A 23824-nucleotide genomic window follows, 5' to 3' on the forward strand; every position below is an offset into this window, starting at 1 on the left:
CACACGCATCGGAATGCGCGGCCAACAGGGTCTGGCAGAGGCCTTTGCCCCGGGCGTGGCAGGGGGGCTCAACAGCGCCCCCTTGAAAAACTGGGTCTATATATTAAACACACTTGCACGTACATGTATGAAACTCAGTACACTTATAGATCTCATCGGGCCAAACAACTTCCGCACTCATAGTCATAAGCTTCGCCCAACAGGAAGTGAGCTATTATGGGTTGTTCGGAAAACGCATGCTCTGGAATTTGCGATACTCCTCCTAGACGATTCACCCGATCAGCACCAAACTCGGTCAGCATGAAGTCAAGACACTGAGGATGCCAAATTGCGAGCAACTTTTTGATACCTCGAACGGTTTGGCCGTGGCGAAGAGACAAATTTATGGCGAGAAAAGGGAAACAGGAAGTGTGTTATAACTTTTGCATACATTAATTCATTTTGATGAAACTTCAGCTGTGTGTTCGTTGTAAGAGGCCGATCACATGGATATGACTTTTGTGAGTCAAAGTTATAGCGCCACCAACTGGCAGCAGGAAGTGTGTCACTTTTGTCCAAAGTGGGGGGGTTAGTTTTATCTACATTCACCAAACTCGGTATATATATTGTACATTTTGAGCCGGACAACTTTCTAATTTACAGTCATTAGCTCTGACCAACAGGAAGTCAGATAATTTGGTTGGAAGATAACAAGAAGTGGCAAAGCGAGCTCTGAGTTTTTACCTTCTCCTCAAAAGCGATTCATTCAATCTCCTCCAAACTCGGACAACATGAAGTAAATATACAGAAGATGCTAAAATGCGAACGGTTATTGGATATCTCAAACGGTGTTCCCGTAGCAAAAGCCTAAAAAACACAAAATAAGAACACAAGTGCCTGGTTCATAAATAAGGCTATACTCCCACCTGCTGGTTATTCTATATAGCACACTGTTTTTTTTTTTTTTTTTTTTTTTTTTTCCAACACTTATGCTCTCCCTTAAATGTCCAATAGAGGGCAATATTGTATAAGTTTTCAAGCAAAAAAACCTTACCTCTGTGTGTGTGTGTGAATGGTTTTCTAGCCTGGTGGGGACTTAAACCTGAATGCACACAGACTCATGGGGACTTCCCAATGGGTACAAAAGCTTATAAATCAAACAGAATGAGTTACTTTGAAAAGGTGAAAATGCAGAAAGTTGTGTGATGGGTAGGTTTAGGGGTAGGAGCAGTGTATGAGGACAGAATATATGGTTTGTACAGCATAAAAACCATTACATCTATGGTGAGTCCCCAGAAAAAGATAGTGAACCAGACATGAGTGTGTGTGTGTGTGTGTGTGTGTGTGTGTGTGTGTGTGTGTGTGTGTGTGTGTGAGGGGCAGGGGGGTGAAGGGGGGTGTTGTGGATGGGGGGATGGGCTGAGCTGATTTGAGTTGCCTGCAGCATACTTCAGCATTACTACTGTGTGTGTGTGTGTGTGTGTGTGTGTGTGTGTGTGTGTGTGTGTGTGTGTGTGTGTGTGTTGTTCTAGCCTGGTGGGGACTTCAACCTGAATGCACACAGACTCATGGGGACACATGTCACTGTAGGGGCCTAAATTGAGGTCCCAATGGGTACAAAAGCTTATAAATCATACAGAATGAGTTATTTTGAAAATGTAAAAATGCAGAAAGTTTTGTGAAATGGGTAGGTTTAGGGGTAGGGGCAGGAGGACAGAATATATGGTTTGTAAAGCATAAAAACCATTACGTCTATGAGTCCCCAGAAAGATAGTGAACCAGACATGAGTGTGTGTGTGTGTGTGTGTGTGTGTGTGTGTGTGTGTGTGTGTGTGTGTGTGTGTGTGTGTGTAGGGGGTCTCTCTCACTCTGTGTGTGTGTCACCTTTTCTCTTGTGTTTTCATAATTTAACCCTTTCATATCATAGGCTATCACAAATATCTATCACTTTATTGTGAAAAATAAGTAAAAAACTAAAACATATATTATATCTTTAATTAAATACTGGTCTTCTGAACTTACAAAATTTTGAGCTGCAAAAAATATATTTGCACATAATTGAAAGTGATGTCCCAATACTTTTAATTGTTTTCTATAACATGGGCTTTAAAGAAGGTCATGTGCTGTGTTTGCAAAGATCACGTATGACACCTCTTTAAACTAATTATTTATTGATAGAATTCAAATGGATAAAAAAAGTTAATTTCACATGATCTTATTAAAGGGGCTGTTTATAATAAACTTCTATAAATTTTATGCACGCATATTACTCTTACCTGACACTGATATTAAAATCATTATTGCGGTCTCTGTGATTTGGCTTAATTTATTTTTAAGAGAAGTGTAAGGATAATACAACTTCAGCATTTGGACAGTATTCTGCACTCATTTGAAATTGACATTTGACATCATCTAACATAAAATTAATGAATAAAATGTAATTGATCTCATAGATGTGAGTGTTGGGGTTCCTGGTTATAGCAGCACCAGTTGCTGCAGTTAATGAGGTGAATTCAAATGACTTTGACATAGTCCCTTTATTTATTTTTTCCCATATTAAATGCCTATTGGCCTGCTGTGCACAGTTAAGCTGATGCCACCGGGGTGGCGGTGCCCCCGGCTTGGGCCCGTCATCGCTGCTCGCAGCTTTAATGATTCATTGAAATACATTTCTTACATACAGTTCCTTTAAATCTGATCAAAGTTAATAATGAACCATTTTACATAATATTTTCTTGTTGTTTTTATGCTTGTCGCAATGTTAGCTTAGCAAATCACATTCTTCCATACAAGTTGCTGTTTATGTAGAGCATTATAATTCAGTCACTTATAAGGTTTAGGATGCTGCCTATGTAGGCAGAGGGGTAGCTCTCTAAATTTTGGAACAGAGCTAATATCACATTTCTGTATGTTTCTCAATCATAGCGGATCTTCGGCGAAGCTGCCGAAAAGAACCTCTACCTCTCCCAGCTGATTATCCTGGACACACTGGAGAAGTGTCTGGCAGGGGTGAGTAGCTTATCCTGTTCCAGAGTGAACTTTGTCCGACCTATTACTTGTTTTGTCTGTCCTATGCCCTGCCTTTTAACAGCAATATACCACACTTTATTGGCTTTATTTGGTTTTAACTTTATTGCTGAACGCTACGCAAAATTGCTTTACAATCACACTTATGTTAATGCCTGTCCACGACATGACATGCATCACCTAAAAGACTTAGAAAAAAAAGATATATATATAATATGTTATATAACCATGTGGCTATGAAGCAGTTCCAGTTTCACCACATTCAGTTTCAGCAGATCATTTAGTTTCACCACATTCAGTTTCACCACATTCAGTTTATTTCATAGAGCTATACCGGCCTACCATAGTAAAGAAAAACTAATAAAAACAACAAGACAAATTTTATATATATATATATATATATATATATATATATATATATATATATATATATATATATATATATATATATATATATATATATATAGCCACATGGTAATAAAAAATTAACATGTACATTAAATTAATGTAAATGAATCAAATCTCAACTGTCAGCTAACCAGAATGCATTTTTCATTCATACTATGGTATCAGTACAACTAGATACACTAGAACAGTTGTTTGGGTTCAGTTTTAAAATACTTTCATTAACAAGGATGCATTAAATTAATCAAGTGACAACATTTATAATGCTACAAAATATGTATATTTCAAATAAGTGCTGTTCTCTTGAACTTTGTATTCACCAAAAAAATCCTGAAAAAAAAATATCACATATTCTTCTTAAACAACTGAGAAATCAGAATTCATCAAATCAGAAACCAGCACGATAGAATGATTTCTCACATAAATAAATTACAGTTTCAAGTACATTAAAATTGAAAAGTTATTTTAAAGTATTATTATATTTCACAATGATGCTATTTTGCTGTATTTTAGATCAGTTAAATGCAGACCATAGCATAGGATACTTTTTTCAAAAACAGAATCTTATTATATATATCTTATTATTATTATTATAATATATATATATATATATATATATATATATATATATATATATATATATATATATATATATATTATTATATATATATATTATTATATATATATAATATTATTTTTTATCTGTAAAATATATTATATTATCTGTTTGGTTTTTTTTGGCTCAAAAGGCAGGAACTGTTCAGAAACAGTTTTTTTTTTTTTCATTACACAGAGTTCTGGTAAAACAATTAAATCTTTAGTTTTTACTCCCAGACAGAGGGCTCTGAACCCGCCCTGTCAGGAGATTATTATATTTGCAGGTGTTTCCTCGTCTTGAGATCGTCTGGATTTTCCAGTATAGATTATGAATTTTCGCTTAACCAGATGCTGCACAGCTGTTCGTCCTGTGCATTTGGTTTTGTTTTTGCTTTTTATATAATTTCCTTTTAAATCATTGAGATGGGCATGTAAACTTACAGAAAATAGTTTATTGCTGTTCAGGATTCAATTATTTCACTATAATTTGAGAAGCTTCAAGACAACTATACTTATATCATTTATTTTTTTATTAACTAGCTTTGACAGTCATGAATTTTTGCCCGATAGTACAGGACTTCCCCTCTGCCATTATTGTTACACATTTAGAGTGTTTAGCTTGACCCAGTATGCGTGCAGTGCATTGATCCACTAATGTGTTAGTTGGATGCTTTGTTATTGGATTTTATTTCTGTTCTCTTCCCCCTTTCCTGCTTGCTGCTGATCCTGAAGTGCTTTTAACTCGTTGTAGTTTTAGTCCGGTTTTCAGCTTGCTAAATACTTTTATAAATTATTCTCCTCATTTTGACAGATGTTAGCCAACTATAGACAACCCCATTTTTATGCTTGATTGTATTTTATAAAGGCAACAGACACCACAGGCGTAAAATAATGTACACGTTTAGAATTAGTATTTAAAACACAGTAGATGCACACAGTAAAAAAGAGAATAAAATAATAAAGTATACTGTGTGTTTGTGTGCATCATCAGCAACCCAAGGACTGCCTGAGGCTGGATGAGGCCATGTTGGTAAAACAGTTGCTGCCTGAAATCTGTCACTTCCTGCACTCGTACCGTGAGGGCCAGCAGCACGCCGCTCAGCTGCGCAGCTCCGCCTCTGCCGTGCTCTTCTCTCTCAGCTGCAACAACTTCAATGCTGTCTTCAGTCGTATCTCCACCAGGTACCTCCCTAACACACTGGGGGTTCCATAGGGCTTTGTTCTAGGACCGCTTTCAATGTGTGAATTAGCCCCAAAAATACCCTATAAAAACTAATAAAACTTGCTTATTGTAAACATTGTACACCGATCCGGTATAACATTATGACCACGCACAGGTGAACTGAATAACACTGACAATCTCCATCGCGGCACCTGATAGTAGGTGGAATATATTAGGCAGCAAGTACACATTTTGTCCTCAAAGTTGATGTGTTAGAAGCAGGAAAAATAGGCAAGCATAAGGATTTTAACAAGTTTGACCAGGGGTGAATTGTGATGACTAAATTACTGAGACAAAGCATCTCCAAAACTGCAGTGGTCAGTATCTATCAAAAGTGGTCCAAGGAAGGAACAGTGGTAAACCGGCAACAGGCTCATGGGCGGTCAAGGCTCAAAGGGAGAGCAGGGTGCAATCAAACAGAGGAGCTACTGTAGCTCAAATTGCTCAAGAAGTTAATGCTGGTTCTAAAAGAAAGGTGTCAGAATACACGGTGCATCGCAGTTTGTTGCATATGGGGCTGCATAGCCGTAGATCAGTCAGAGTACCCATGCTGACCCCTGTCCACTGTAGAAAGTGCCAACAGTGGGCATGTGAGCATCAGAACTGAACCACGGAGCAATGGAAGAAGGTGGCCTGGTCTGATGAATCACGTTTTCTACATCATGTGGATGGCTGGGTGAGTGTGTGTCGCTTACCTGGGGCACACATGGCATTAGGATGCACTATGGGAAGAAGGCAAGCTGGCAGCGGCAGTGTGATGCTTTGGGCAATGTTCTGCCAGGAAACCTCGGGTCCTGCCATCCATGTGGATGTTACTTTCACTAGTACCACCTACCTAAGCATTGTTGCAGACCATGTACACCCTTTCATGAAAACAGTAATCCCTGGTGGTTGTGGCCTCTTTCAGCATGATAATTCACCCTTCCAGAGTTTGAGGTGTTGACTTGGCCTTAAAATTCCCCAGATCTCAATCCAAGCGAGCATCTGTGGGATGTGCTGAACAAACAAGTCAGATCCATGGAGCTTGCAACTTACAGGACTTAAAGGAGGTTTTGCTAACATCTTGGTGCCAGATACCACAGCACACCTTCAGGGGTCTAGTGGAGTCCATGCCTTGATGGGTCAGGGTTGTTTTGGCAGCAAAAGGGGAACCAACACAATATTAGGAAGGTGGTCATAATAATGTAATGCCTGATCGGTGTAAGTCTATGAGTTTTTGTGATTAGTATGAATGCTGGACTGGGTTTTGCATAGTTAACTACAAATGGACCAGTTAATGTCTTCACAAATTGTTAATGTACCAATGTCTTCACATAGGTTGCAGGAGCTCACAGTTTGTACAGAAGACACAGTGGATGTCCATGACATTGAGCTTATCCAGTACATCAATGTAGACTGCTCCAAGTTAAAGAGACTACTACAAGGTAAAGCATGCTATATTTTATAGATTTTTGTTTGCCTCAGTATTCTGAAAAGGTATTATTGATGACAAGTTTTATGAGTAATTTAGGGCTGCACAGTTTAAATCAGAATCACAATATGGCACAGTGCAAGTATTATACCACAAAGGCAGTGATTTAAATAAATATATAATCTTGTATTGCTTGATAACTTCCTGTATATTCCCATTAGAAACAGTACTTAAATTCAAATCTTTGAAAAAGCCAGCCCAGCTTGCAGTAATCAGCAGTTTGGAAAAGGTTTGTGCTTTGTAAACAATACAATAGATTAAAATGTCTATATATTTCTATCATATGGAAGGTAATAATAGTAAATATATGTAATATGTTTGTGTCAGGCCTTCTGGAACTGGGTTGAACACTATCCCGATGAGTTCACTATGCTCTATCAGAGACCCCAAGTTGACATGGCCGGTGAGTGGGACAATAATTAATGTCCAAACTGACTTCTTTACAAGATTGTTTGATGAAGTCCATGTTTAGTTTTGACAGAGGTTAAACTGCGTTTCTGTGTATACAGACTGTGCAGAAAGACTGTTCGACTTGGTGGACAGTTTTGCAGAGAGCGCAAAGAGAAAGGCTGCTGTGTGGCCGTTACAGATCATCCTCCTCATCCTCTGTCCAGAGATCACTCAGAGCATCACCAAAGAAGTAGGGGGGGAGGAGAAAGCTAACAAGGTCAGAGTTCACACATTGAACTACGCCAACTGCTAGTTCTGCTCACTGTTTTGTCAATTATGTCTACTCCTTTAGCTCCTTTTATGTAGCAGTTGAGCAATGTAACCAATGACAGACATATCTTTTGTTTATACAAATCGAGCTGTTTTTGTCTTCAACAGAAGTCATTTGTTGAAAGTCTGCGGAAGGCTCTGGGACAACACAGTGGCAGCAAACAGCTGACTGAGAGTGCGGCCGTTGCATGTGTCAAACTTTGCAAAGCCTGCACCTACATCAACTGGGAGGACAATTCTGTAATCTTTCTCCTAGTTCAGTCCATCGTCATGGACCTTAAGGCAAGAAGGACATTTTTCTCAGTGAATAAGTACAGAGCAATGGAAGTCTGAAGAAAATGAGGTGTTAATTTCTGTACTGCTTGTTGTGTGTAACTCTCTTTTCTCTCAGGGTCTTCTTTTTAACCCCACTAAGCCGTTTTCGAGGGGTGCGGGATGCCAGAGCGCTGATGTGGATTTGATGATCGACTGCTTTGTGTCATGTTATCGGGTCAATCCTCGTAACAACCAGCATTTTAAGGTAAGCACTTTACTGAATCATATGGTGTCCAGCATCTTGATCATTGTAGATCGTTGTAGCAAAGATCATTATCATTGTAGCAAATAAGACACCATCAGTAACCCAAGATTTTATATTATAACTATTACACCGTAGTGAGCTAGTCAACATACATTTCAAAAGTACAAGCCTAAAAATGATTGAAAATGTCTATAGCTATGTTTCCATCCTAGGTGTTCAAGAGAATGCAATTGCTGCAAAATATCTCATATAAAAATAGGAAGACACTGTGACACTTTTTTCCTGCATCATAAATGACTTGCATTCAGATGCCACATTATGACGTGTTAAAGTGCACATTATGAATTGCAATCATCTGAGATTCTGGGAGGTCATTATGCCAAATAATTTTGATGAAACACTTCGTCTTAGGCATTTCAGAATCATGAAATCAACATTTGAGATCAAATGCAATGTAATTGGTCCACTGTTTAGACCATCCATCCACATTTACATCCACATAGTCCACATTTATTTGGTAAAAATCAGTCGTAGTTTATGCACATCTTATTGATTCTTATTCTGTATCCACAATTTTAGAATTTATGCGCATCTTGGCGTTTCCGTCCAGCGTTTATGCAATATCTCAAAATGCGCATAAAATCATTGTTGATTTCCTCAATGGTTAGATGTAAAATCATTGTTGATTGTTAAAACCACATCTGTGTGATATATTTTTTTTAATAAATACATTTCTTTGCTAGGTATGTCTGGCCTCGACTTCTCCTCCTACCTTCCATTTCGTCCTGGTCAACTCCCTGCACAAAATTATCACCAATGTAAGTCTGATCTCTGTGTGGTCGTTTATTTGTAGTGATTTATGGTGCTCTAAAATAATGAATTTATATTGAGAATTTCCAACAGCAGAGTAAAAGTTCACAGTTCTGCGATGCGAAAGTCAAATTATTATGATTGCATTTTTAAATATTATGCAAATTATTCTATATAATAATATTTAAATATGATGTAAATGAGCAGTGACATAGTGATTTAATAAAAGATATTTAAATAGATTTTCTGCAACCAATAATGTTAGGAGATCCGTAATAATGCATTATTGAAACTTCCAGAAATTAATCACATTCAGTGAGAACAGCATTGTAAGTTGTCTGGCTACAGAAGTGTGCTTTTAATTTAGCTGTTTATTGCTTAATAATATTTGACATTCATGTTCCTGCTAGTCTCACCTGGACTGGTGGCCGAAGATTGACGCCATCTACTGCTACTCAGGAGAACTGCGCACCATGTTTGCAGACACACTGGGCCGAGTGATTCAGAGTCTCAGTGCCCATCCACCACTAAGGATGACATCAGTAAGACAATTCTATACCCTGAGACACATTTATCGTCCATACAGTTAGGTATATAATAGCACATGTCTTTTCTTTTCTCACAGAGTCTGACATTCAAAGAGAAAATGACAACTAGTTTAAAGTTCAAAGAAAAGTCCACAGACCTTGATTCCCGTTCTCTGCTGCTGTCGCTGGTCAAACTCATCCATGCTGACCCCAAACTAATGCTGCATGTGAGTATAGGGTGCAAATATGGAATATATAATAATTTAGATTCTGTCAATATTGTTATAATGCGTCACCTTTTGCATTTAATTAGTTTAGACTTACACTTTGCATATTAGAGAAAGTATTTTAAACAGCTAAACCTTTGACCTGCTTCTCCTCTAATTCTCATAAGAAGCTCTATTCAAACAGCGCTTGTATTTTAGACTAAATGTTTTGTGATTGGTTTAAATCCTGGATTATCCAGATAAGGATTTATCATTCTTTATTATCATTTTAAGAGAACTTGGTTTGTTTTTCACACCCTTTCCTTAACATGATTTGATGTGAATTGTGATTTTTAGATAAAATTGCATGTGTGCCTGTTTACATGTAAATTTAGCAGCATAGTTGTAGTTTAAGGGTGATTCTGATCAAATTTGACTCCGCTAATTGCCTTTCCACACCACCAGAACCCAGGGAAACCTGGTCAAGAGATTCAGAACAGCACAGCTGAGCTCATCAAAGGTCTGGTCCAGCTGGTTCCCCTCACCCACAGTGCTGAGCATTCCCAGGAAGCCATGGAGGTAAGACTGTTTGCTTCTTTGTACTGTTTGTCTTTTATTACTTCTACCTTTTTTCCATCTTTCATGCATAGTATTCCTCACTACTATGCAATGCCAATGCATTAAACTTTTCTTTTGTTAATTTAAGTAAAGCTGAAATATATATATATATATTATATATTTGATTATAACTTAAAACGAAAGTACTACAATTACTAAACATTAAATAAGCCTAACTTGGCCAGTTTTCCTGATTATAATTTCACCAACAATAATTCTGGATTGCCTCCACCAGTAAATATGAGCTATTAGGTAAATCAGAACACTGAGCGCCAATGAGCACGGGTGAACCGTGTTTCTTCTGGCTGCACATCTTTTAATGTCTGTAGTATCTGCCACTGGCTGCTACACAGTTCTCCCTGAGACTTCCCGTCTTACTGGCAAAGTTCTGGTGAGATCACTGCAGGTTAGGTATTGTTGGTTTATAATGTTATACAGGGTTTTTCCTGCATAGAGAATTACGAGACGGCCGCCTCCATCTGTCGACAAAACTCATATTGGCAGACAACTGCTCAGATTCAGCCTGTATAATCAGAAATAGCCTATATGCACAATTACAGATTTATTAGACATTAACACATTTGATTTGCTCATTCTCCCCCAGGCATTACTGGTCTTACATCAGCCAGAAACCATTGAGCTATGGAACCCTGACGCACCCATTGAGACCTTCTGGGACATCAGGTGGGCATGTTGTTACAGTGGGTTAAAGTTAAGCCGGCAAGTGAAAAGATTATATTACTGTATTCTCTTTATTCTCCTCTCAGCTCTCAGGTGTTATTTCTGATCTGTAAGAAGCTGATTGGACACCAGATGATCAACAGTACAGAGATATTAAAGTGGCTCAGGGAGATTCTCATATGCAGGAACAAGTTTCTTTTAAAGAACAAGGTAAACCCTTTTCATCCAAGTAAATCATAACTGATATCAGGTACTTTTATTTGAATCAGAACCTGTGGTGCTGTGCTCCTTAGTTCAGAATTATGTCTTTACGTATGAAATGTGATGTTTATTTCATAGAATGTCGCCTTTTGTAGACGCATACTTTTTGGGATATCATTCATTTTTGTAATTTTAAATTCTCTGGATATTAACAGTAAATCTGCATCAATTATTTTTATTAATCATAATTTGACATGGAAATCTATCTAAAAATAAAAATAAATCCTTAATAGGAGGAAAAAAAGAAATCCACCCAGATAAAATAAGCTCATTTTTTCTTCTTTGCTCTGTTGGTTTACAGGAGTGTGCCACACAGGGCAGTCTCATACCCATAAGCAAACAGGCTCAGACCAAGCTGGAGGTGTGTCTCTACACCTTCCTGTGGAGCCCTGACGCAGAGGCTGTGCTGGTGGCTATGTCCTGCTTCCGGCATCTCTGTGAAGAGGCAGACATCCGCTGCAGTGTGGACGAGCTGCCCGTGCACACGGTCCTGCCCAACTACAACACCTTTATAGAGCTCGCCTCCGTCAGCAATATGATGGCTACAGGTTAGTAGTTAACAATCTCTGGGACAGGGAATCAGACTGCTTGCTTTAAACTTGTGGGACACTATAACTTTCCCACCAAACTTCAGCTAAGGTTGAGTACCACTGAAGGGAACATGTACTTCTCTTGTGATCAGTCCATGTTTACTTTTTTTACCTTTTTACTGAATTTGTTATCAAATACTACACTAGAAGATCATTGAAAGACAAAAATGCATTTATTTATTTTGGAATAAAATCATATTGATGTGGCTAAGTATAGAGGGAATGCATCGACGCCACTTTCCCGGCGGAAAACACCCCTTCAGCTGGGGCTGCGTGGCAGAAGAGCTGCTGCGTGACCGCGGCTATTAGATGAAAACGCGAGTATAGCAAACAATTAGTTGTCACTCTTTCAATAAACACAATCTCACAGATTTCCGCAGTGAAGCTGGTATACAATGAAGCACTTATTTTCCCAATGTCTGCACTTACAGAGACACGTGCATTTTAACTGAACTTAGCACCCGGACAAACAAACACTCAAGCGGTGAGTGGATTCCAAGTTCAACACCTGTGATTGGCCAACTGCGTTGTAGATATCTACAAACATGTCTGTGATTGGCTACATTACTCACCGAGGCGTAAACACGTTGGAAATGTAATCATTTCACGAGTGCAAATACAGATACACACTGGATCATTTGCTAGCTCCTTTTCGCTAATAATATGCTTTTATTACGAATTCTTATGAAGGATTACAGATCCTAGACAAGCTTATGGGCAACTTATGACAAGTTATGGGCAGCGTTTCCCTCTTAAAGCAGAAGCAGCAGCAAGTTGGTGGTTTAAGTGAGAAAATTGCACACTATTATTAAGTCCGTCTTAAGCTCGGAACAGCGATGTCCATTGGGTCAGTGGGCAAGCCTCCCCTACCCCCCTTCTGGCACCGGGCCTGGTTTTGTGTGTTTTCGCTGCATTCACACTGTAAACCAATGCTGCCTTTCAGTCTCAGGAGCTCTGTGAATTCAAATGTGGTACTGTGATAAGCCCTATTCGCACAGGATTAGTATTAATCTAGGGACCTCTGTGATTTAGAAATTACTCCCCATGTCTGAATTTTGCGTGGCACATTCGCACGGGCACATTCGCATATAAGCAAAGCCTGTGATTTTACTCGAAATTACTGACTTATCTCCCGGATGATGTCAAGACTTGTAAATGTTTTTTTGTTATAGATATACCTGTATAAAATCATAAACAGTCATATTGTTTTTTATTGTTTTATAGTAATATAAATATTTTTGTTCAATTAGAGAACAGACGCTACAATTAAAAACTGGTCTGAGCACAGACCAGTGGCAGGAGTCAGATTTCATTTATCACGAGTGAGAAGCTGACAATAGATTCAGATTGCGGAAGATTCAGTTTCAAAGCTAAATGTAAAAGCGCCTATTTCAGCAAGCTTGTCATTGTACTGGTCTGTTTTTATATTTTTCATTAAGAATAATATTTATGTTAATATTAAACACAATTCAAGCAGTTTGAAGTGAAAGTAATCCGTGCGGCATCACAGGAATTCATAACGGTGCGCATTATGAATGCAGCCTCCATTCTTTGTGAAAGATAAAGATAGAAATGCGCACAGGAAACCAAAACCTTGCAAAAACTATGTACGATCCACCTAATCCTGGCCAAATCACACAGATGCCTATTCACACGGGACTACTATTATCACAGGACCTCTGTGTTCGGCGAAATATGGTAGGAAATTTGCAGGGGAATTTTTGCTTTACAAATTACAGACATGGCTGATTCGCACGGGATTAAGATCACCGACATTCTCTGCAATTATTACAAACAGAGATGTATAAAGTACTGGAGACCCAGACTTTAATTAAAGTACAAGTGCACTATCAAAAAAGTGTCTTGAGTAGAAGTTGAAGTGCTCTTCGATCAGTGGTTCGGATCGCCAGTGTCACGTGATTTCAGCAGTTTGGCATGCGATCCGAATCATTGATCGATTCGCTGATTCACAACCGTTTGATTCTTTATTTGAGGATTGGATATTTAAAAATGTACTACTCAAGTACTGAAAGTAAAAGTACAAGTATTGTGTTATGTAGTTATTAAAGAAAGTAGTCAAAAGTTTGAAACATATTTCATTACCAAAAAGTTTATTTTGACTAATAGTCTAATTTTCTACCAAATAAAATTGAATAAAATGAACAGCTAGCTAACAACAACTTGCTTTGCACTTTTGTTCTGTTTCCACCTGAATTTTCAGGTTAATTTTTAACCTGAAAATACTGTAGTTCATTAAGATTAAATCGTACCTACCACTCTTACTAAAAACAAATGGGTAAGCACATATATTCATGTTATATTCTTTTTTCAAGTGGTGTTCTGAGTAAATGATTTGTTTGTAACACTTTACAATATGGTTTGATTAGTTAACATTACATTAGTTAATGTACTAATTAGACCAATAACTAATATGAACTAACCATGATTAATACATTTATTACTGTATTTATTAATCTTTGTTAATCTTAGTTAATAAAAATACAGCTGTTCATTGTTTGTATGTTACTTCACAGTGCACATTAACTTTGTAAACAAATAGAGAGCAATTTGAGAGCAATCTCTCTCTCACTCTTCTTTCTCATATGCGCCCTAACAAGCGCAGCAGTTATTATAGAACAAATATGGCTTTGGCGGCTAGAAAAAAAAGGCAGACCCGGAAGCACTTGCATTCTTCTTGAATCGCTTGATTCGCTCAATGATGTGCCAGCTTAGGGTTTGGAATGGAATGATTCGTAGCATTTTTATAATTGTAATGAGGAACTATGCAACACATAAAAAATATCGGAGTAAAGGTATTAAACTCATCGAAAATATTTACTGAAGTAAAAGTGGATGTAGGAGAAAAAAATAATACTCTAGTAAAGTACAGATACTGCCTTTTAGTACTTAAGTATACTAGTGAAGTAGTTTTAGTCTGTTAATATACATCTCTGATTACAAATCACCAGAGGTCTCCAGATAATACTAATCCTGTGCGAATAGGGCTATAGGTTTTTACCTGTGCCATAAGTCCATTTGTGAAATTTCCTCAAAACTAAATATTCCACAGTCAACTGTTAGTGGTATTTTAATAAAGAGAAAGCAATTGGGAACAACAGAAACTCAGGCACAAAGTGGTATGCTATGTAAAATCACAGAGTGGGGTCAGAAGCTATTGTAGAGTCAATAGCTACAGACCTCTAAGGGCGTTTTCACACCTGAAAGTCCGCACCAAGGTCCGAACCAAAGTTTGTGTTTGGACATTTGGTTCTTTTTGGTTTGCTTTCACATTGCAGTTATGTCAGCGCACCAAAGAACTTTACATGACGCACGGGCGTCCTGTCGTCATCATCTATGTGGGCTGCATCTTAACATTGATTGGTTTGTTAGCGGACGTGCGTCTGACGTCAGTGTGTTGTAAATTCAGCGGCTAACTTTGACAAGAATGAATGAACAGACGCATATCGTTGGCAATACTGTTAATATTATGGCACTACTATCTGCAGCACCAACTATACTCGAGGCAAATCCATCTAATGAACGTCCTCGTTGTGCAAGGAAAGGAGGAGCTCCTAGAAGATAGGCTTTTTAGCCAAACAATTTGTTTTATTTTATAGTAATGTTTAAATACTATAATGTTATTTTTAAATTTCATCTAGGCTATATTGATTATGAAACGTGCACAGATGTGCAATATATGTCAAAGACATCGAGTCAGAAATAATTTTGACCACTTCATTAAGATTTGTTTTGTAGAAAGCTTTGTATTTTGTATCTTAATATTAATAAATGTTTCATCATTTGCCTGAATTTAATAAATAAGCTTAAATAAATAATATAGCAGACATCCCGTGACGGAGTGATCATTTGCGCTGCACATGAACTGGAGCGGTCTCATAAATAAACGAAACTCAGCATATACTTGTCTCACAGACATTAGAACATTATATATATATATATATATATATATATATATATATATATATATATATATATATATATATATATATATTCACAAGCAGAGCACGCCGTTCACGCGAACTGACATGACTACACAAGCGGTTCTGTTTAAAATGCTGCGCGCTCCATCACGGCATGTGCTGTGAGTTTAATCTGTGTTTTTTTCACTAATCCTACACCAGAACTTCCTGTAAATGGTCTGAAAGTCCGAACTATACAGAAAATGCTTTCACACAAGAAACGAACCGAACCTTTGTTCAGTTTGGTCCGGACCGAGACTACCTCTTGACGTCGGACCAAATTTCGTCTGTTTGGTCCGGACCATGGTCCGAGGGAGGTTTCACACCTGTAATTTTGGTTCGTACCAAACCGAAAAGTCCGAAAATCCGGACCAAACAAGGTAGGTGTGAAAGCACCCTAAAGTTTTGGCCTTCAGATTAGCTCAAGAACAGCGCATAGAGAGCTTGAATGGGTTTCCATGGCCAAGCAGATGCATCCAAGCCTTACATCGCCAAGTGTAATATGAAGAGTTGGATGCAGTGGTGGAAAGCACGCCACCACTTGACTCTATAGCAGTTGTGACGTGTTCTCTGGAGTGTTGAATCACACTTCTCTGTCTGGCGATCTGATGGATTAGCAGGGATTTGTTGGAGGGGGAATTATGATGTGGAGTTGTTTTACAGGGGTTACCCTGGCCCTTTAGTTCCACCGAAAGGAACTCTTAAGGCTTCAGCATCATTGCCTGACCTCACAAATGCACTTCTAGAAGAATGGTAAAAACATCCCATAAAAGCACTCCTAAACCTTGTGGAAAGCCTTCCCAGAAGAGTTGAAGCTGTTATAGCTTGTCGTGGAATTTCTCAAAATGAATATCTGACTTCACCACAGACAATTCAAAACAACCCCAGTTAATAAAAAAAACTACAGTATGTCAAAGTAATTCCCTTCTCGAAAACATCAGAGGTTATTCACCTCTCGAAGCAAGGTGACGGCGTCCCTTTGAGAGGCTACTATCACTAGCGTTTACTGAAACACACGAGCACACGGGTCTTTAGCATTTATACACTCTCATCGTCCTTCTCAGGTGTACAATGGTCTCTGTAGGATCCTTAATACATTACATATTACAGCCCCACCTCGAGAACGACTCTATAGTCTTTTAACACTGTCACTGTCCCTGCTGTGATGTCTTGAGCGCAGAATCTTTAGTACTTCTATTCCTCAACTACGTAGCATACTGACACCACTCCCAAGTTGCTTTTTGCTGAAATGAAGTTTTATTCACTGGTCACAACAACCAAATGAGTCTCTCAAACAGAAAGAAACGTGTGCATTTAAACAATACAGTTTGAATGAAAATCAATGTCACTCAAGTTTCCTTCACTGTGATTGGTTCTGGGGATTGGTTTATGCAATGATCTATCATATGACTTCTAACATGGTCTTTGACCTTAACATCCTTAGTCTTAGTCTGCATTTTTCTGTCATTTCATGTTAAATAACCCTTTTACTACTATATTATTATAAGAGGCCATTATATCAAATATTTCCATCACAAGCTGCAAAGGATGGGCTAACTCCATATTAAACCCAACAGATTAAGAATAAGATGCCATTAAAGTTCATGTGCATGTAAAAGCAGATGTCCTTAAGCTTTTGGCCAATTTAATGATTTAGCAAAATTTCATATTTATTTTTGGCCATGAAAATAGCATTTGATACTGATGTACTGTAGCAAAATAAATGTCAATGTTATACATGCATAATATGCATTTATCTATTTATGGATATTAATATAGCATTTCATACTAATGTGTCACTATGAATGCACCCCCCCCCCCACACACACACACAAATATAGCATTTGATGCTGATATTGGAAAAATGTATCATTTTAAATTTTATGATTTTTTTTTAGCAATCAAATGTTTATTGAAAGGAAAAGAACAAAATACTTCAAGGCATTTCAAAATTACAACACAACAGTCAGAAGAATGTGTAAATATACATATATAAACATATACACACTTACATAAAATATACATACATATACAATATACACATGGAGGGGAAAAATAAATAAATAAACAAACAAAAAATATATAAAAGGGGGAAAACGTACATATAATAAATTACATGATTTGAAGTTAAATTTGCAATTCAGTGGCATGGATTCTTGGCCTCAATACAAAATAAAACCTTAAACTGTATGCTCATTTGTGCATTCAGGACGCAACACACTTCAGAAGAGAGTGATGGCGCTGTTAAGGAGGATAAAGCACCCTACAGCTGGAAACATAGAGGTGAGGTTATTACTGTGTCTACAGATGCACATATGTTTTAGTTCAGATGTATATTTTTTGCTAATTTAGCTCAGTTTCAATTCCTCTCTCATCTTTAGTTGACTCAAATTTGATATTTTTCAATATTAGGCATGGGAAGACACACATGCAAAATGGGAGCAGGCTACTAAACATATACTCAACCATCCGAAAAACAAAGTGGAAGATGGACAGGTAGTTCAAACTAGATTAATTAGCCTGTTATACAGCCCCATCGCCAACTATTTTCTCTCTGTTCTCAGGAGTGGATCAACATGACAGGTTTCCTGTGTGCCCTTGGAGGGGTTTGTCTCCAGCAGCGCAGCACCCCTAGCCTAGGCACCTACAGCCCTCCCATGGGCCCCCTGACCGAACGCAAGGGCTCCATGATCTCCATGAGCTCCTGTGAGGTGAACAGCGAGACGTCTCTTAATAGGTTTCTGGAACGTCTGCTCTCTCTGATGGTCTGTACACATGAGAAGGTGGGCATGCAGATTCGCACCAACGTCAAAGACCTTGTGGGACTAGAGCTCAGTCCAGCTCTCTACCCCATGCTCTTCAACAAACTACGCAACAGCATCGGACGTTTTTTTGAGACCCAGGGCCCGGTAAGAGATGCTAGCTAGATGTGCAACAATAGGATTAGATATCATGTTAGAACAGTCTCGGGTATAAAGATCAGTCTTACAAAGAAATGGTTCATATTACACTCAAATAAAAAGCAAACATTTTTAATACTATAGACTGCCTATTCTAACAATAGATACAACAGATTACTAAACTTGACAAGCATTCAAATGCCTTTGCTAAAAAAACGGTCATGCATAGTTTTGAACACAAGGTGGCAGGAAATCTTTGTCGTCAAATCAATCCAGGCTATGCTGTATTTTTAAATACCTTCCACTCAGTGAGCTATTTAATCTGGAATGTTCTGACATGCATTGATCATGATATTTTCGTGGCTTATCAGCATCATATTATATGTTCTTCATAAGCATCAGCCACATTCTCTGTAAGCATCAGCATCTTTGCTCTTAAACTTTGTCTCACTTTGTCGCCAACTCTGAATCAAGTTTCACCTGCCAAATTTTCTATAAATTGTAATCATTACAGTCACAAATGTTTGCTTTAATTACTTTAATGAACTCATTGTCTCTGCCTAAATGAATACATGTTAGCTAACTGCATGATTTATATTATCAGTGCATTTCTGCCATATAAACATTACTCGGACACAGTCCTCTCCTCTGACAACAGATGACTCTAAATTGTAATGTAGAAACATACATTTTTTGTAAAGCTGCTTAAAACAATATGTGAAATCTGCTGAACAAATAATTGTGAATTGAATTAATAATTTTCTTCTCCAGGTTCCCATTACAGACATGAACACACTATTTGTTGAGCAGACCATCGCCATCATGAAGAACTTGCTTGACAGTCACACTGAAGGAAGCTCAGAGCACCTTGGTCAAGCCAGCATTGAGATTATGATGCTCAACCTGGTTAGGTAAGACTTTACCCTTTCATATGCTCTTATTCATAGCTATTTTAATATTCACTCTAGTTTTGCATGGATGGTTGGTGTTTTGGAGAAAAGAGCATCTGAAGATTTTTCTTAATGCTGTCTTTCTCTTTCTCCTTTTTCTGTCGTTTTCAGGTATGTGCGCATTTTAGGGAATGTTGTCCATGCCATTCAGATCAAAACCAAACTGTGTCAGCTAGTAGAGGTGATGATGGAACGCAGGGACGACCTCTCCTTCTGCCAAGAGATGAAATTCAGGTAAATTCACTCTATAAGGATCTTTTTTTGTTTTGCTTTTTAAATAAGTATTTATGATGATCATTTTGCATTGCATTGCATGATGCATTTATATGATCAAAAATACTGTAAGAGCAGTAACATTGTGAAAAATAATTACAATTTAAAACAATTATCCATGTTAATTTATTAAAAATATATAATTGATTTCTGTGAGGGGAAGGCTGAATTTGTAGCAGCTCCTTTTTGTAATGAGTTTTATTTTCATCGATCTCTGATTTGCGTTTTCTCACTAACTCTCTGCTTGTCACACAAAACACATTATTGTCATGTTCATTTAGTTTGTGATTTATGACATTATGGAATGTCTAATTTTGCTGCTTTTCACAGAAATAAAATGGTGGAGTACCTCACAGACTGGGTGATGGGGACCTCCAATCAAGCAGCGGACGATGACATCAAATGTCTGACCCGGTAACACCTTTGTGGTTTCATAGCTTTTAAGAAATGTTTATTGCCCTGAAACCTGTTGTTTTGTCCATGTTCTGTTTTTTCATGGTGTGTTTATTAAAACATGTCGTGCAGGGATCTGGACCAAGCGAGTATGGAGGCAGTAGTTTCGCTGTTGGCCGGTCTTCCCCTGCAGCCTGAGGAGGGTGATGGCGTTGAGCTCATGGAGGCCAAATCGCAGCTCTTCCTCAAGTAGGATTATTCATTCAACTTCCTTTAACTCTTTTCCCACCAGCGTTTAAAAAAAAAGTTGCCAGTCAGTGGCAGGGTTTTTGACAATTTCATAAAAATGTAATAGCCCATAGAATATTTTGTTTTATGAATATCTGTGCATGCAGTATATTAAAAGAAAGAGCTGACCCTCTTCTTTCAAACAAAAGTGTTTTTCTAGCTTCATGCATTCCTTCTTTATCAATACTTGAATATGGGTAAGTTTCTTTAAAAAAAGCAATATTTTTAAAAATAAGCTGAGCAAATCAAGTTTTTGTGAAAGACTGTATCCAGATAAGATTCAGAATGATTATCAAACACCGATTGAGTAGATCTAGTCCATCAACACTCCTAATGCTTGCACAGTCCAGTAGCTTGTCCTGGGTCAACATTTCATTCAGTAACATTAGATTTTGTTTCATATACTGTTTAATATTGATGATCACGTTATTTTACATATGCATCTGTTTACATGCGATTGCTTGTTTTACTGTCTTCTGCTCGTGTGTTTTGATCAGGGGATTCTGTACTCATTCAGAAGATGCATAATAGCACCCCCTAGTGTTTATTATTTTCATATTTGTTTAGTGTGATGTTGCTGTTTGAGCATGAAAATAGTCTGCAAAACTACAAAGCACAAAGTCCACTTCAAAGTAATCACTGTATCATTGATCTCTCTTGAGCCCCTTTCACACTACGATTCTGGCATATACACGGATAATGCGACCCGGCATTTGTTCCCGGGCCGCTAGATTTGGTCCATTCACACTGCCAGCGAAATACCGTAATAAGTGCGCTTTCACACACAACCCGTAACGGTCACGGATCGAGTTGACACGTGACATCCAAATGTGACGTATAATGGCGAGCGATCTCAGCTTCAGCGCGGATAGTAAGGAGCTCTGTGGTCTCGACAATATCCCTCATTTCAAAAATTTCCTCTCAAGACATACGCAAATTAAAGAAGTGCGTTAGTAGTGTGTTAACTTGCAGTTATGGTCATTTCTGTCATTTTAGTTTTTGCTTTAAGTCATTTCTGAAACATGTCGAAGTGGTTAACCAATCACAACACCCTGGTCCAGCTGATCAGTCAGAGCACAATAGAAGCGGTAGAAGGGAGACATTTAATCGATTTTAGACCATTGAATGTGTATCATTTATTTTGAGCTACTTCATTGTGATAAACGGACACAGACTCCTGCTCGGAGCCACCCGGTTCTCTCTCCCCTTCACTCGCCATGATGTTATTATTCATTTTATTCACGTTTCTGCCTGCATCATCGTAGCTGCATGTAAGATTGCAGTGATACAAATGATGAAAAAGTATTGCAGTAAACAGTGTTTTTTACAAAACCATGAAATAACCGATAGAGCATAATATAAAAACAATTTACTTTTTATTTGTCCATCTGATATCGCACAGCCCTACATTCAAGCATGACAAACTATTCTTATGGAACCCAAAAACAAATTCAAAGCTCAATATGGCCACTTTAAGGTCTGTTTTCGGGCAGTCATTTTTTTCTCTTTCTCCTTTAGGTACTTCACATTGTTCATGAACCTGTTGAATGACTGCAGCGAGGTTGAGGAAGACGGCCAGCAGGTGGCAGGGCGGAAACGTGGCATGTCTAGACGACTGGCGTCTTTGCGGCACTGCACGGTGCTGGCCATGTCTAACCTGCTCAACGCCAATGTGGACAGCGGTCTCATGCACTCCATCGGTGAGAAGCACTGACATTATCAGTTAAATCTTGAGTTGTTTTGATTTGAAGAAAATAGTGATTCTGATATCTCTGAACAGGTCTAGGATACCATAAGGACCTGCAGACACGGGCTACATTTATGGAGGTGCTCACTAAGATCCTTCAGCAAGGGACGGAGTTCGACACACTCGCAGAGACTGTGCTTGCAGACCGCTTTGAGAGACTTGTTGAGCTGGTCACCATGATGGGGGATCAGGGCGAGCTGCCCATTGCCATGGCACTGGCCAATGTGGTCCCATGCTCTCAATGGGTGAGAGAAATTAACAACTCTAATAGGAACATTTAAATGGAGTTCAGGCCAATTCAAAAAACATTATTGAAATAATGAAGTAAAGCGACGCATTTCTATAAACTCTATCATGTTGAGTTAAAATATCATATTTTGATCATATTTTACATCGTACTACACTAAATTTAGATGCTAAAACAAAAATATTAAAATATTTTGACCACAAAAATGAAAATGACGTGTGATAAAAATGAAAATTGTCATCATTTATTCACATGTCATTGTAAAACTTTTGACTTTCTTTCTTCTGTGCACCATAAAAGAAGATATTTTAAGAAATGTCACAATGTTTGTTTTTTTGGTCCATACACTAGAAATCAGCGGGTTCCAATCAAGGCTTTTTTCCCTAGCCATCTTCATAATGAGTTCTTTTGTTCTGTGGAAGTAAAAGACATAGCTTTTTAACTATCCCTTTAACACTGTTTTACACACTAGGAGTAATACATTGGCTGTATTGTTGGTCATTGGAGAGCAGTTGTGCTCAATGTTCTGATGGTTTTCAGGATGAGTTGGCCAGGGTGTTGGTGACGCTGTTCGACTCTCGCCATCTGCTGTATCAGCTGCTATGGAACATGTTCTCAAAAGAGGTGGAGCTGGCCGACTCTATGCAGACCCTTTTCAGAGGAAACAGTCTAGCCAGCAAGATCATGACCTTTTGCTTTAAGGTAACGTGAAACGGTTTCAGTCTTCAATGTCTTTGCATGAGTTATTCCCAGAAATACATTTTCCAGAGAGAATTGAATATTTATTTGCCCCTGATATGGTGATTTAAGGGGCTTTTGCACCGGGGTAACCTTTTCATAGTTCCTAGAACTATTTGCAGAAGAACCCAGATTTTGGTGCGTTCGCACTGCAGGAACTAGGAACGATTTTAGTTCTAGAAACTCCTTTTTGGGGAACTAATTTAGCTCCTACTTCAGAGTAGAGTCTAACACAGCATAATAGGAACTACTAGTGACGTAAGTGTACGCTGATTGGCCGAACGCACTTGAAACACTAGCACCCGACATTTAAAAAAAAAAAGCCATCCACACACACAGATTATAGTCTATATATTTACTCCAGAAACTAACTACAAACTAACTACAAACATCGAAAACAGTGATAGATGGATCTCTCACCCTTTACGCTAAAGAGAAAATCACATGTAACTTTGAGGGGACCAAGCTAAACATGATTATGTATAGTCACTAAGCTAGTGATATTTGACAGCAACCACACAGAGCAAACGCTAATACTTTTTCATATAATGTGTACTTTCTTTGTATAACAGTTCTACCTAATACCGTATTAGACAGGACTGTTAAACACATCGTAAACTAATGAAGACGGAAACTTAGACTACTGCGCCTCAAAATAAAAGTCACAACAAGAA

General features: G+C 38.1%; 1 protein-coding gene across 2 annotated transcripts in view; it reads left to right on the plus strand.

Annotated features, from left to right (window-relative positions):
* nf1a (neurofibromin 1a) overlaps nt 1-23824 on the plus strand; it is a 98564-nt gene that overhangs the window by 16796 nt on the left and 57944 nt on the right. For both annotated transcript variants that reach the window (XM_067450476.1, XM_067450477.1), the window contains exons 3-27: nt 2905-2988; nt 5000-5190; nt 6548-6654; nt 6863-6930; nt 7029-7104; nt 7211-7368; nt 7530-7703; nt 7813-7941; nt 8685-8759; nt 9162-9293; nt 9377-9505; nt 9950-10063; nt 10707-10786; nt 10870-10993; nt 11346-11592; nt 17824-17897; nt 18027-18110; nt 18179-18523; nt 19286-19425; nt 19576-19698; nt 20068-20151; nt 20263-20379; nt 21937-22118; nt 22199-22410; nt 22953-23114. In XM_067450476.1, coding sequence (XP_067306577.1) covers nt 2905-2988; nt 5000-5190; nt 6548-6654; nt 6863-6930; nt 7029-7104; nt 7211-7368; nt 7530-7703; nt 7813-7941; nt 8685-8759; nt 9162-9293; nt 9377-9505; nt 9950-10063; nt 10707-10786; nt 10870-10993; nt 11346-11592; nt 17824-17897; nt 18027-18110; nt 18179-18523; nt 19286-19425; nt 19576-19698; nt 20068-20151; nt 20263-20379; nt 21937-22118; nt 22199-22410; nt 22953-23114 — 3411 coding nt within the window. The remainder of the gene's footprint in view (nt 1-2904; nt 2989-4999; nt 5191-6547; nt 6655-6862; nt 6931-7028; nt 7105-7210; nt 7369-7529; nt 7704-7812; nt 7942-8684; nt 8760-9161; nt 9294-9376; nt 9506-9949; nt 10064-10706; nt 10787-10869; nt 10994-11345; nt 11593-17823; nt 17898-18026; nt 18111-18178; nt 18524-19285; nt 19426-19575; nt 19699-20067; nt 20152-20262; nt 20380-21936; nt 22119-22198; nt 22411-22952; nt 23115-23824) is intronic.

This window comes from Pseudorasbora parva, chromosome 8, assembly GCF_024679245.1.
Source record: "Pseudorasbora parva isolate DD20220531a chromosome 8, ASM2467924v1, whole genome shotgun sequence".
In the NCBI taxonomy this organism is placed as follows: Eukaryota; Metazoa; Chordata; class Actinopteri; order Cypriniformes; family Gobionidae; genus Pseudorasbora; species Pseudorasbora parva.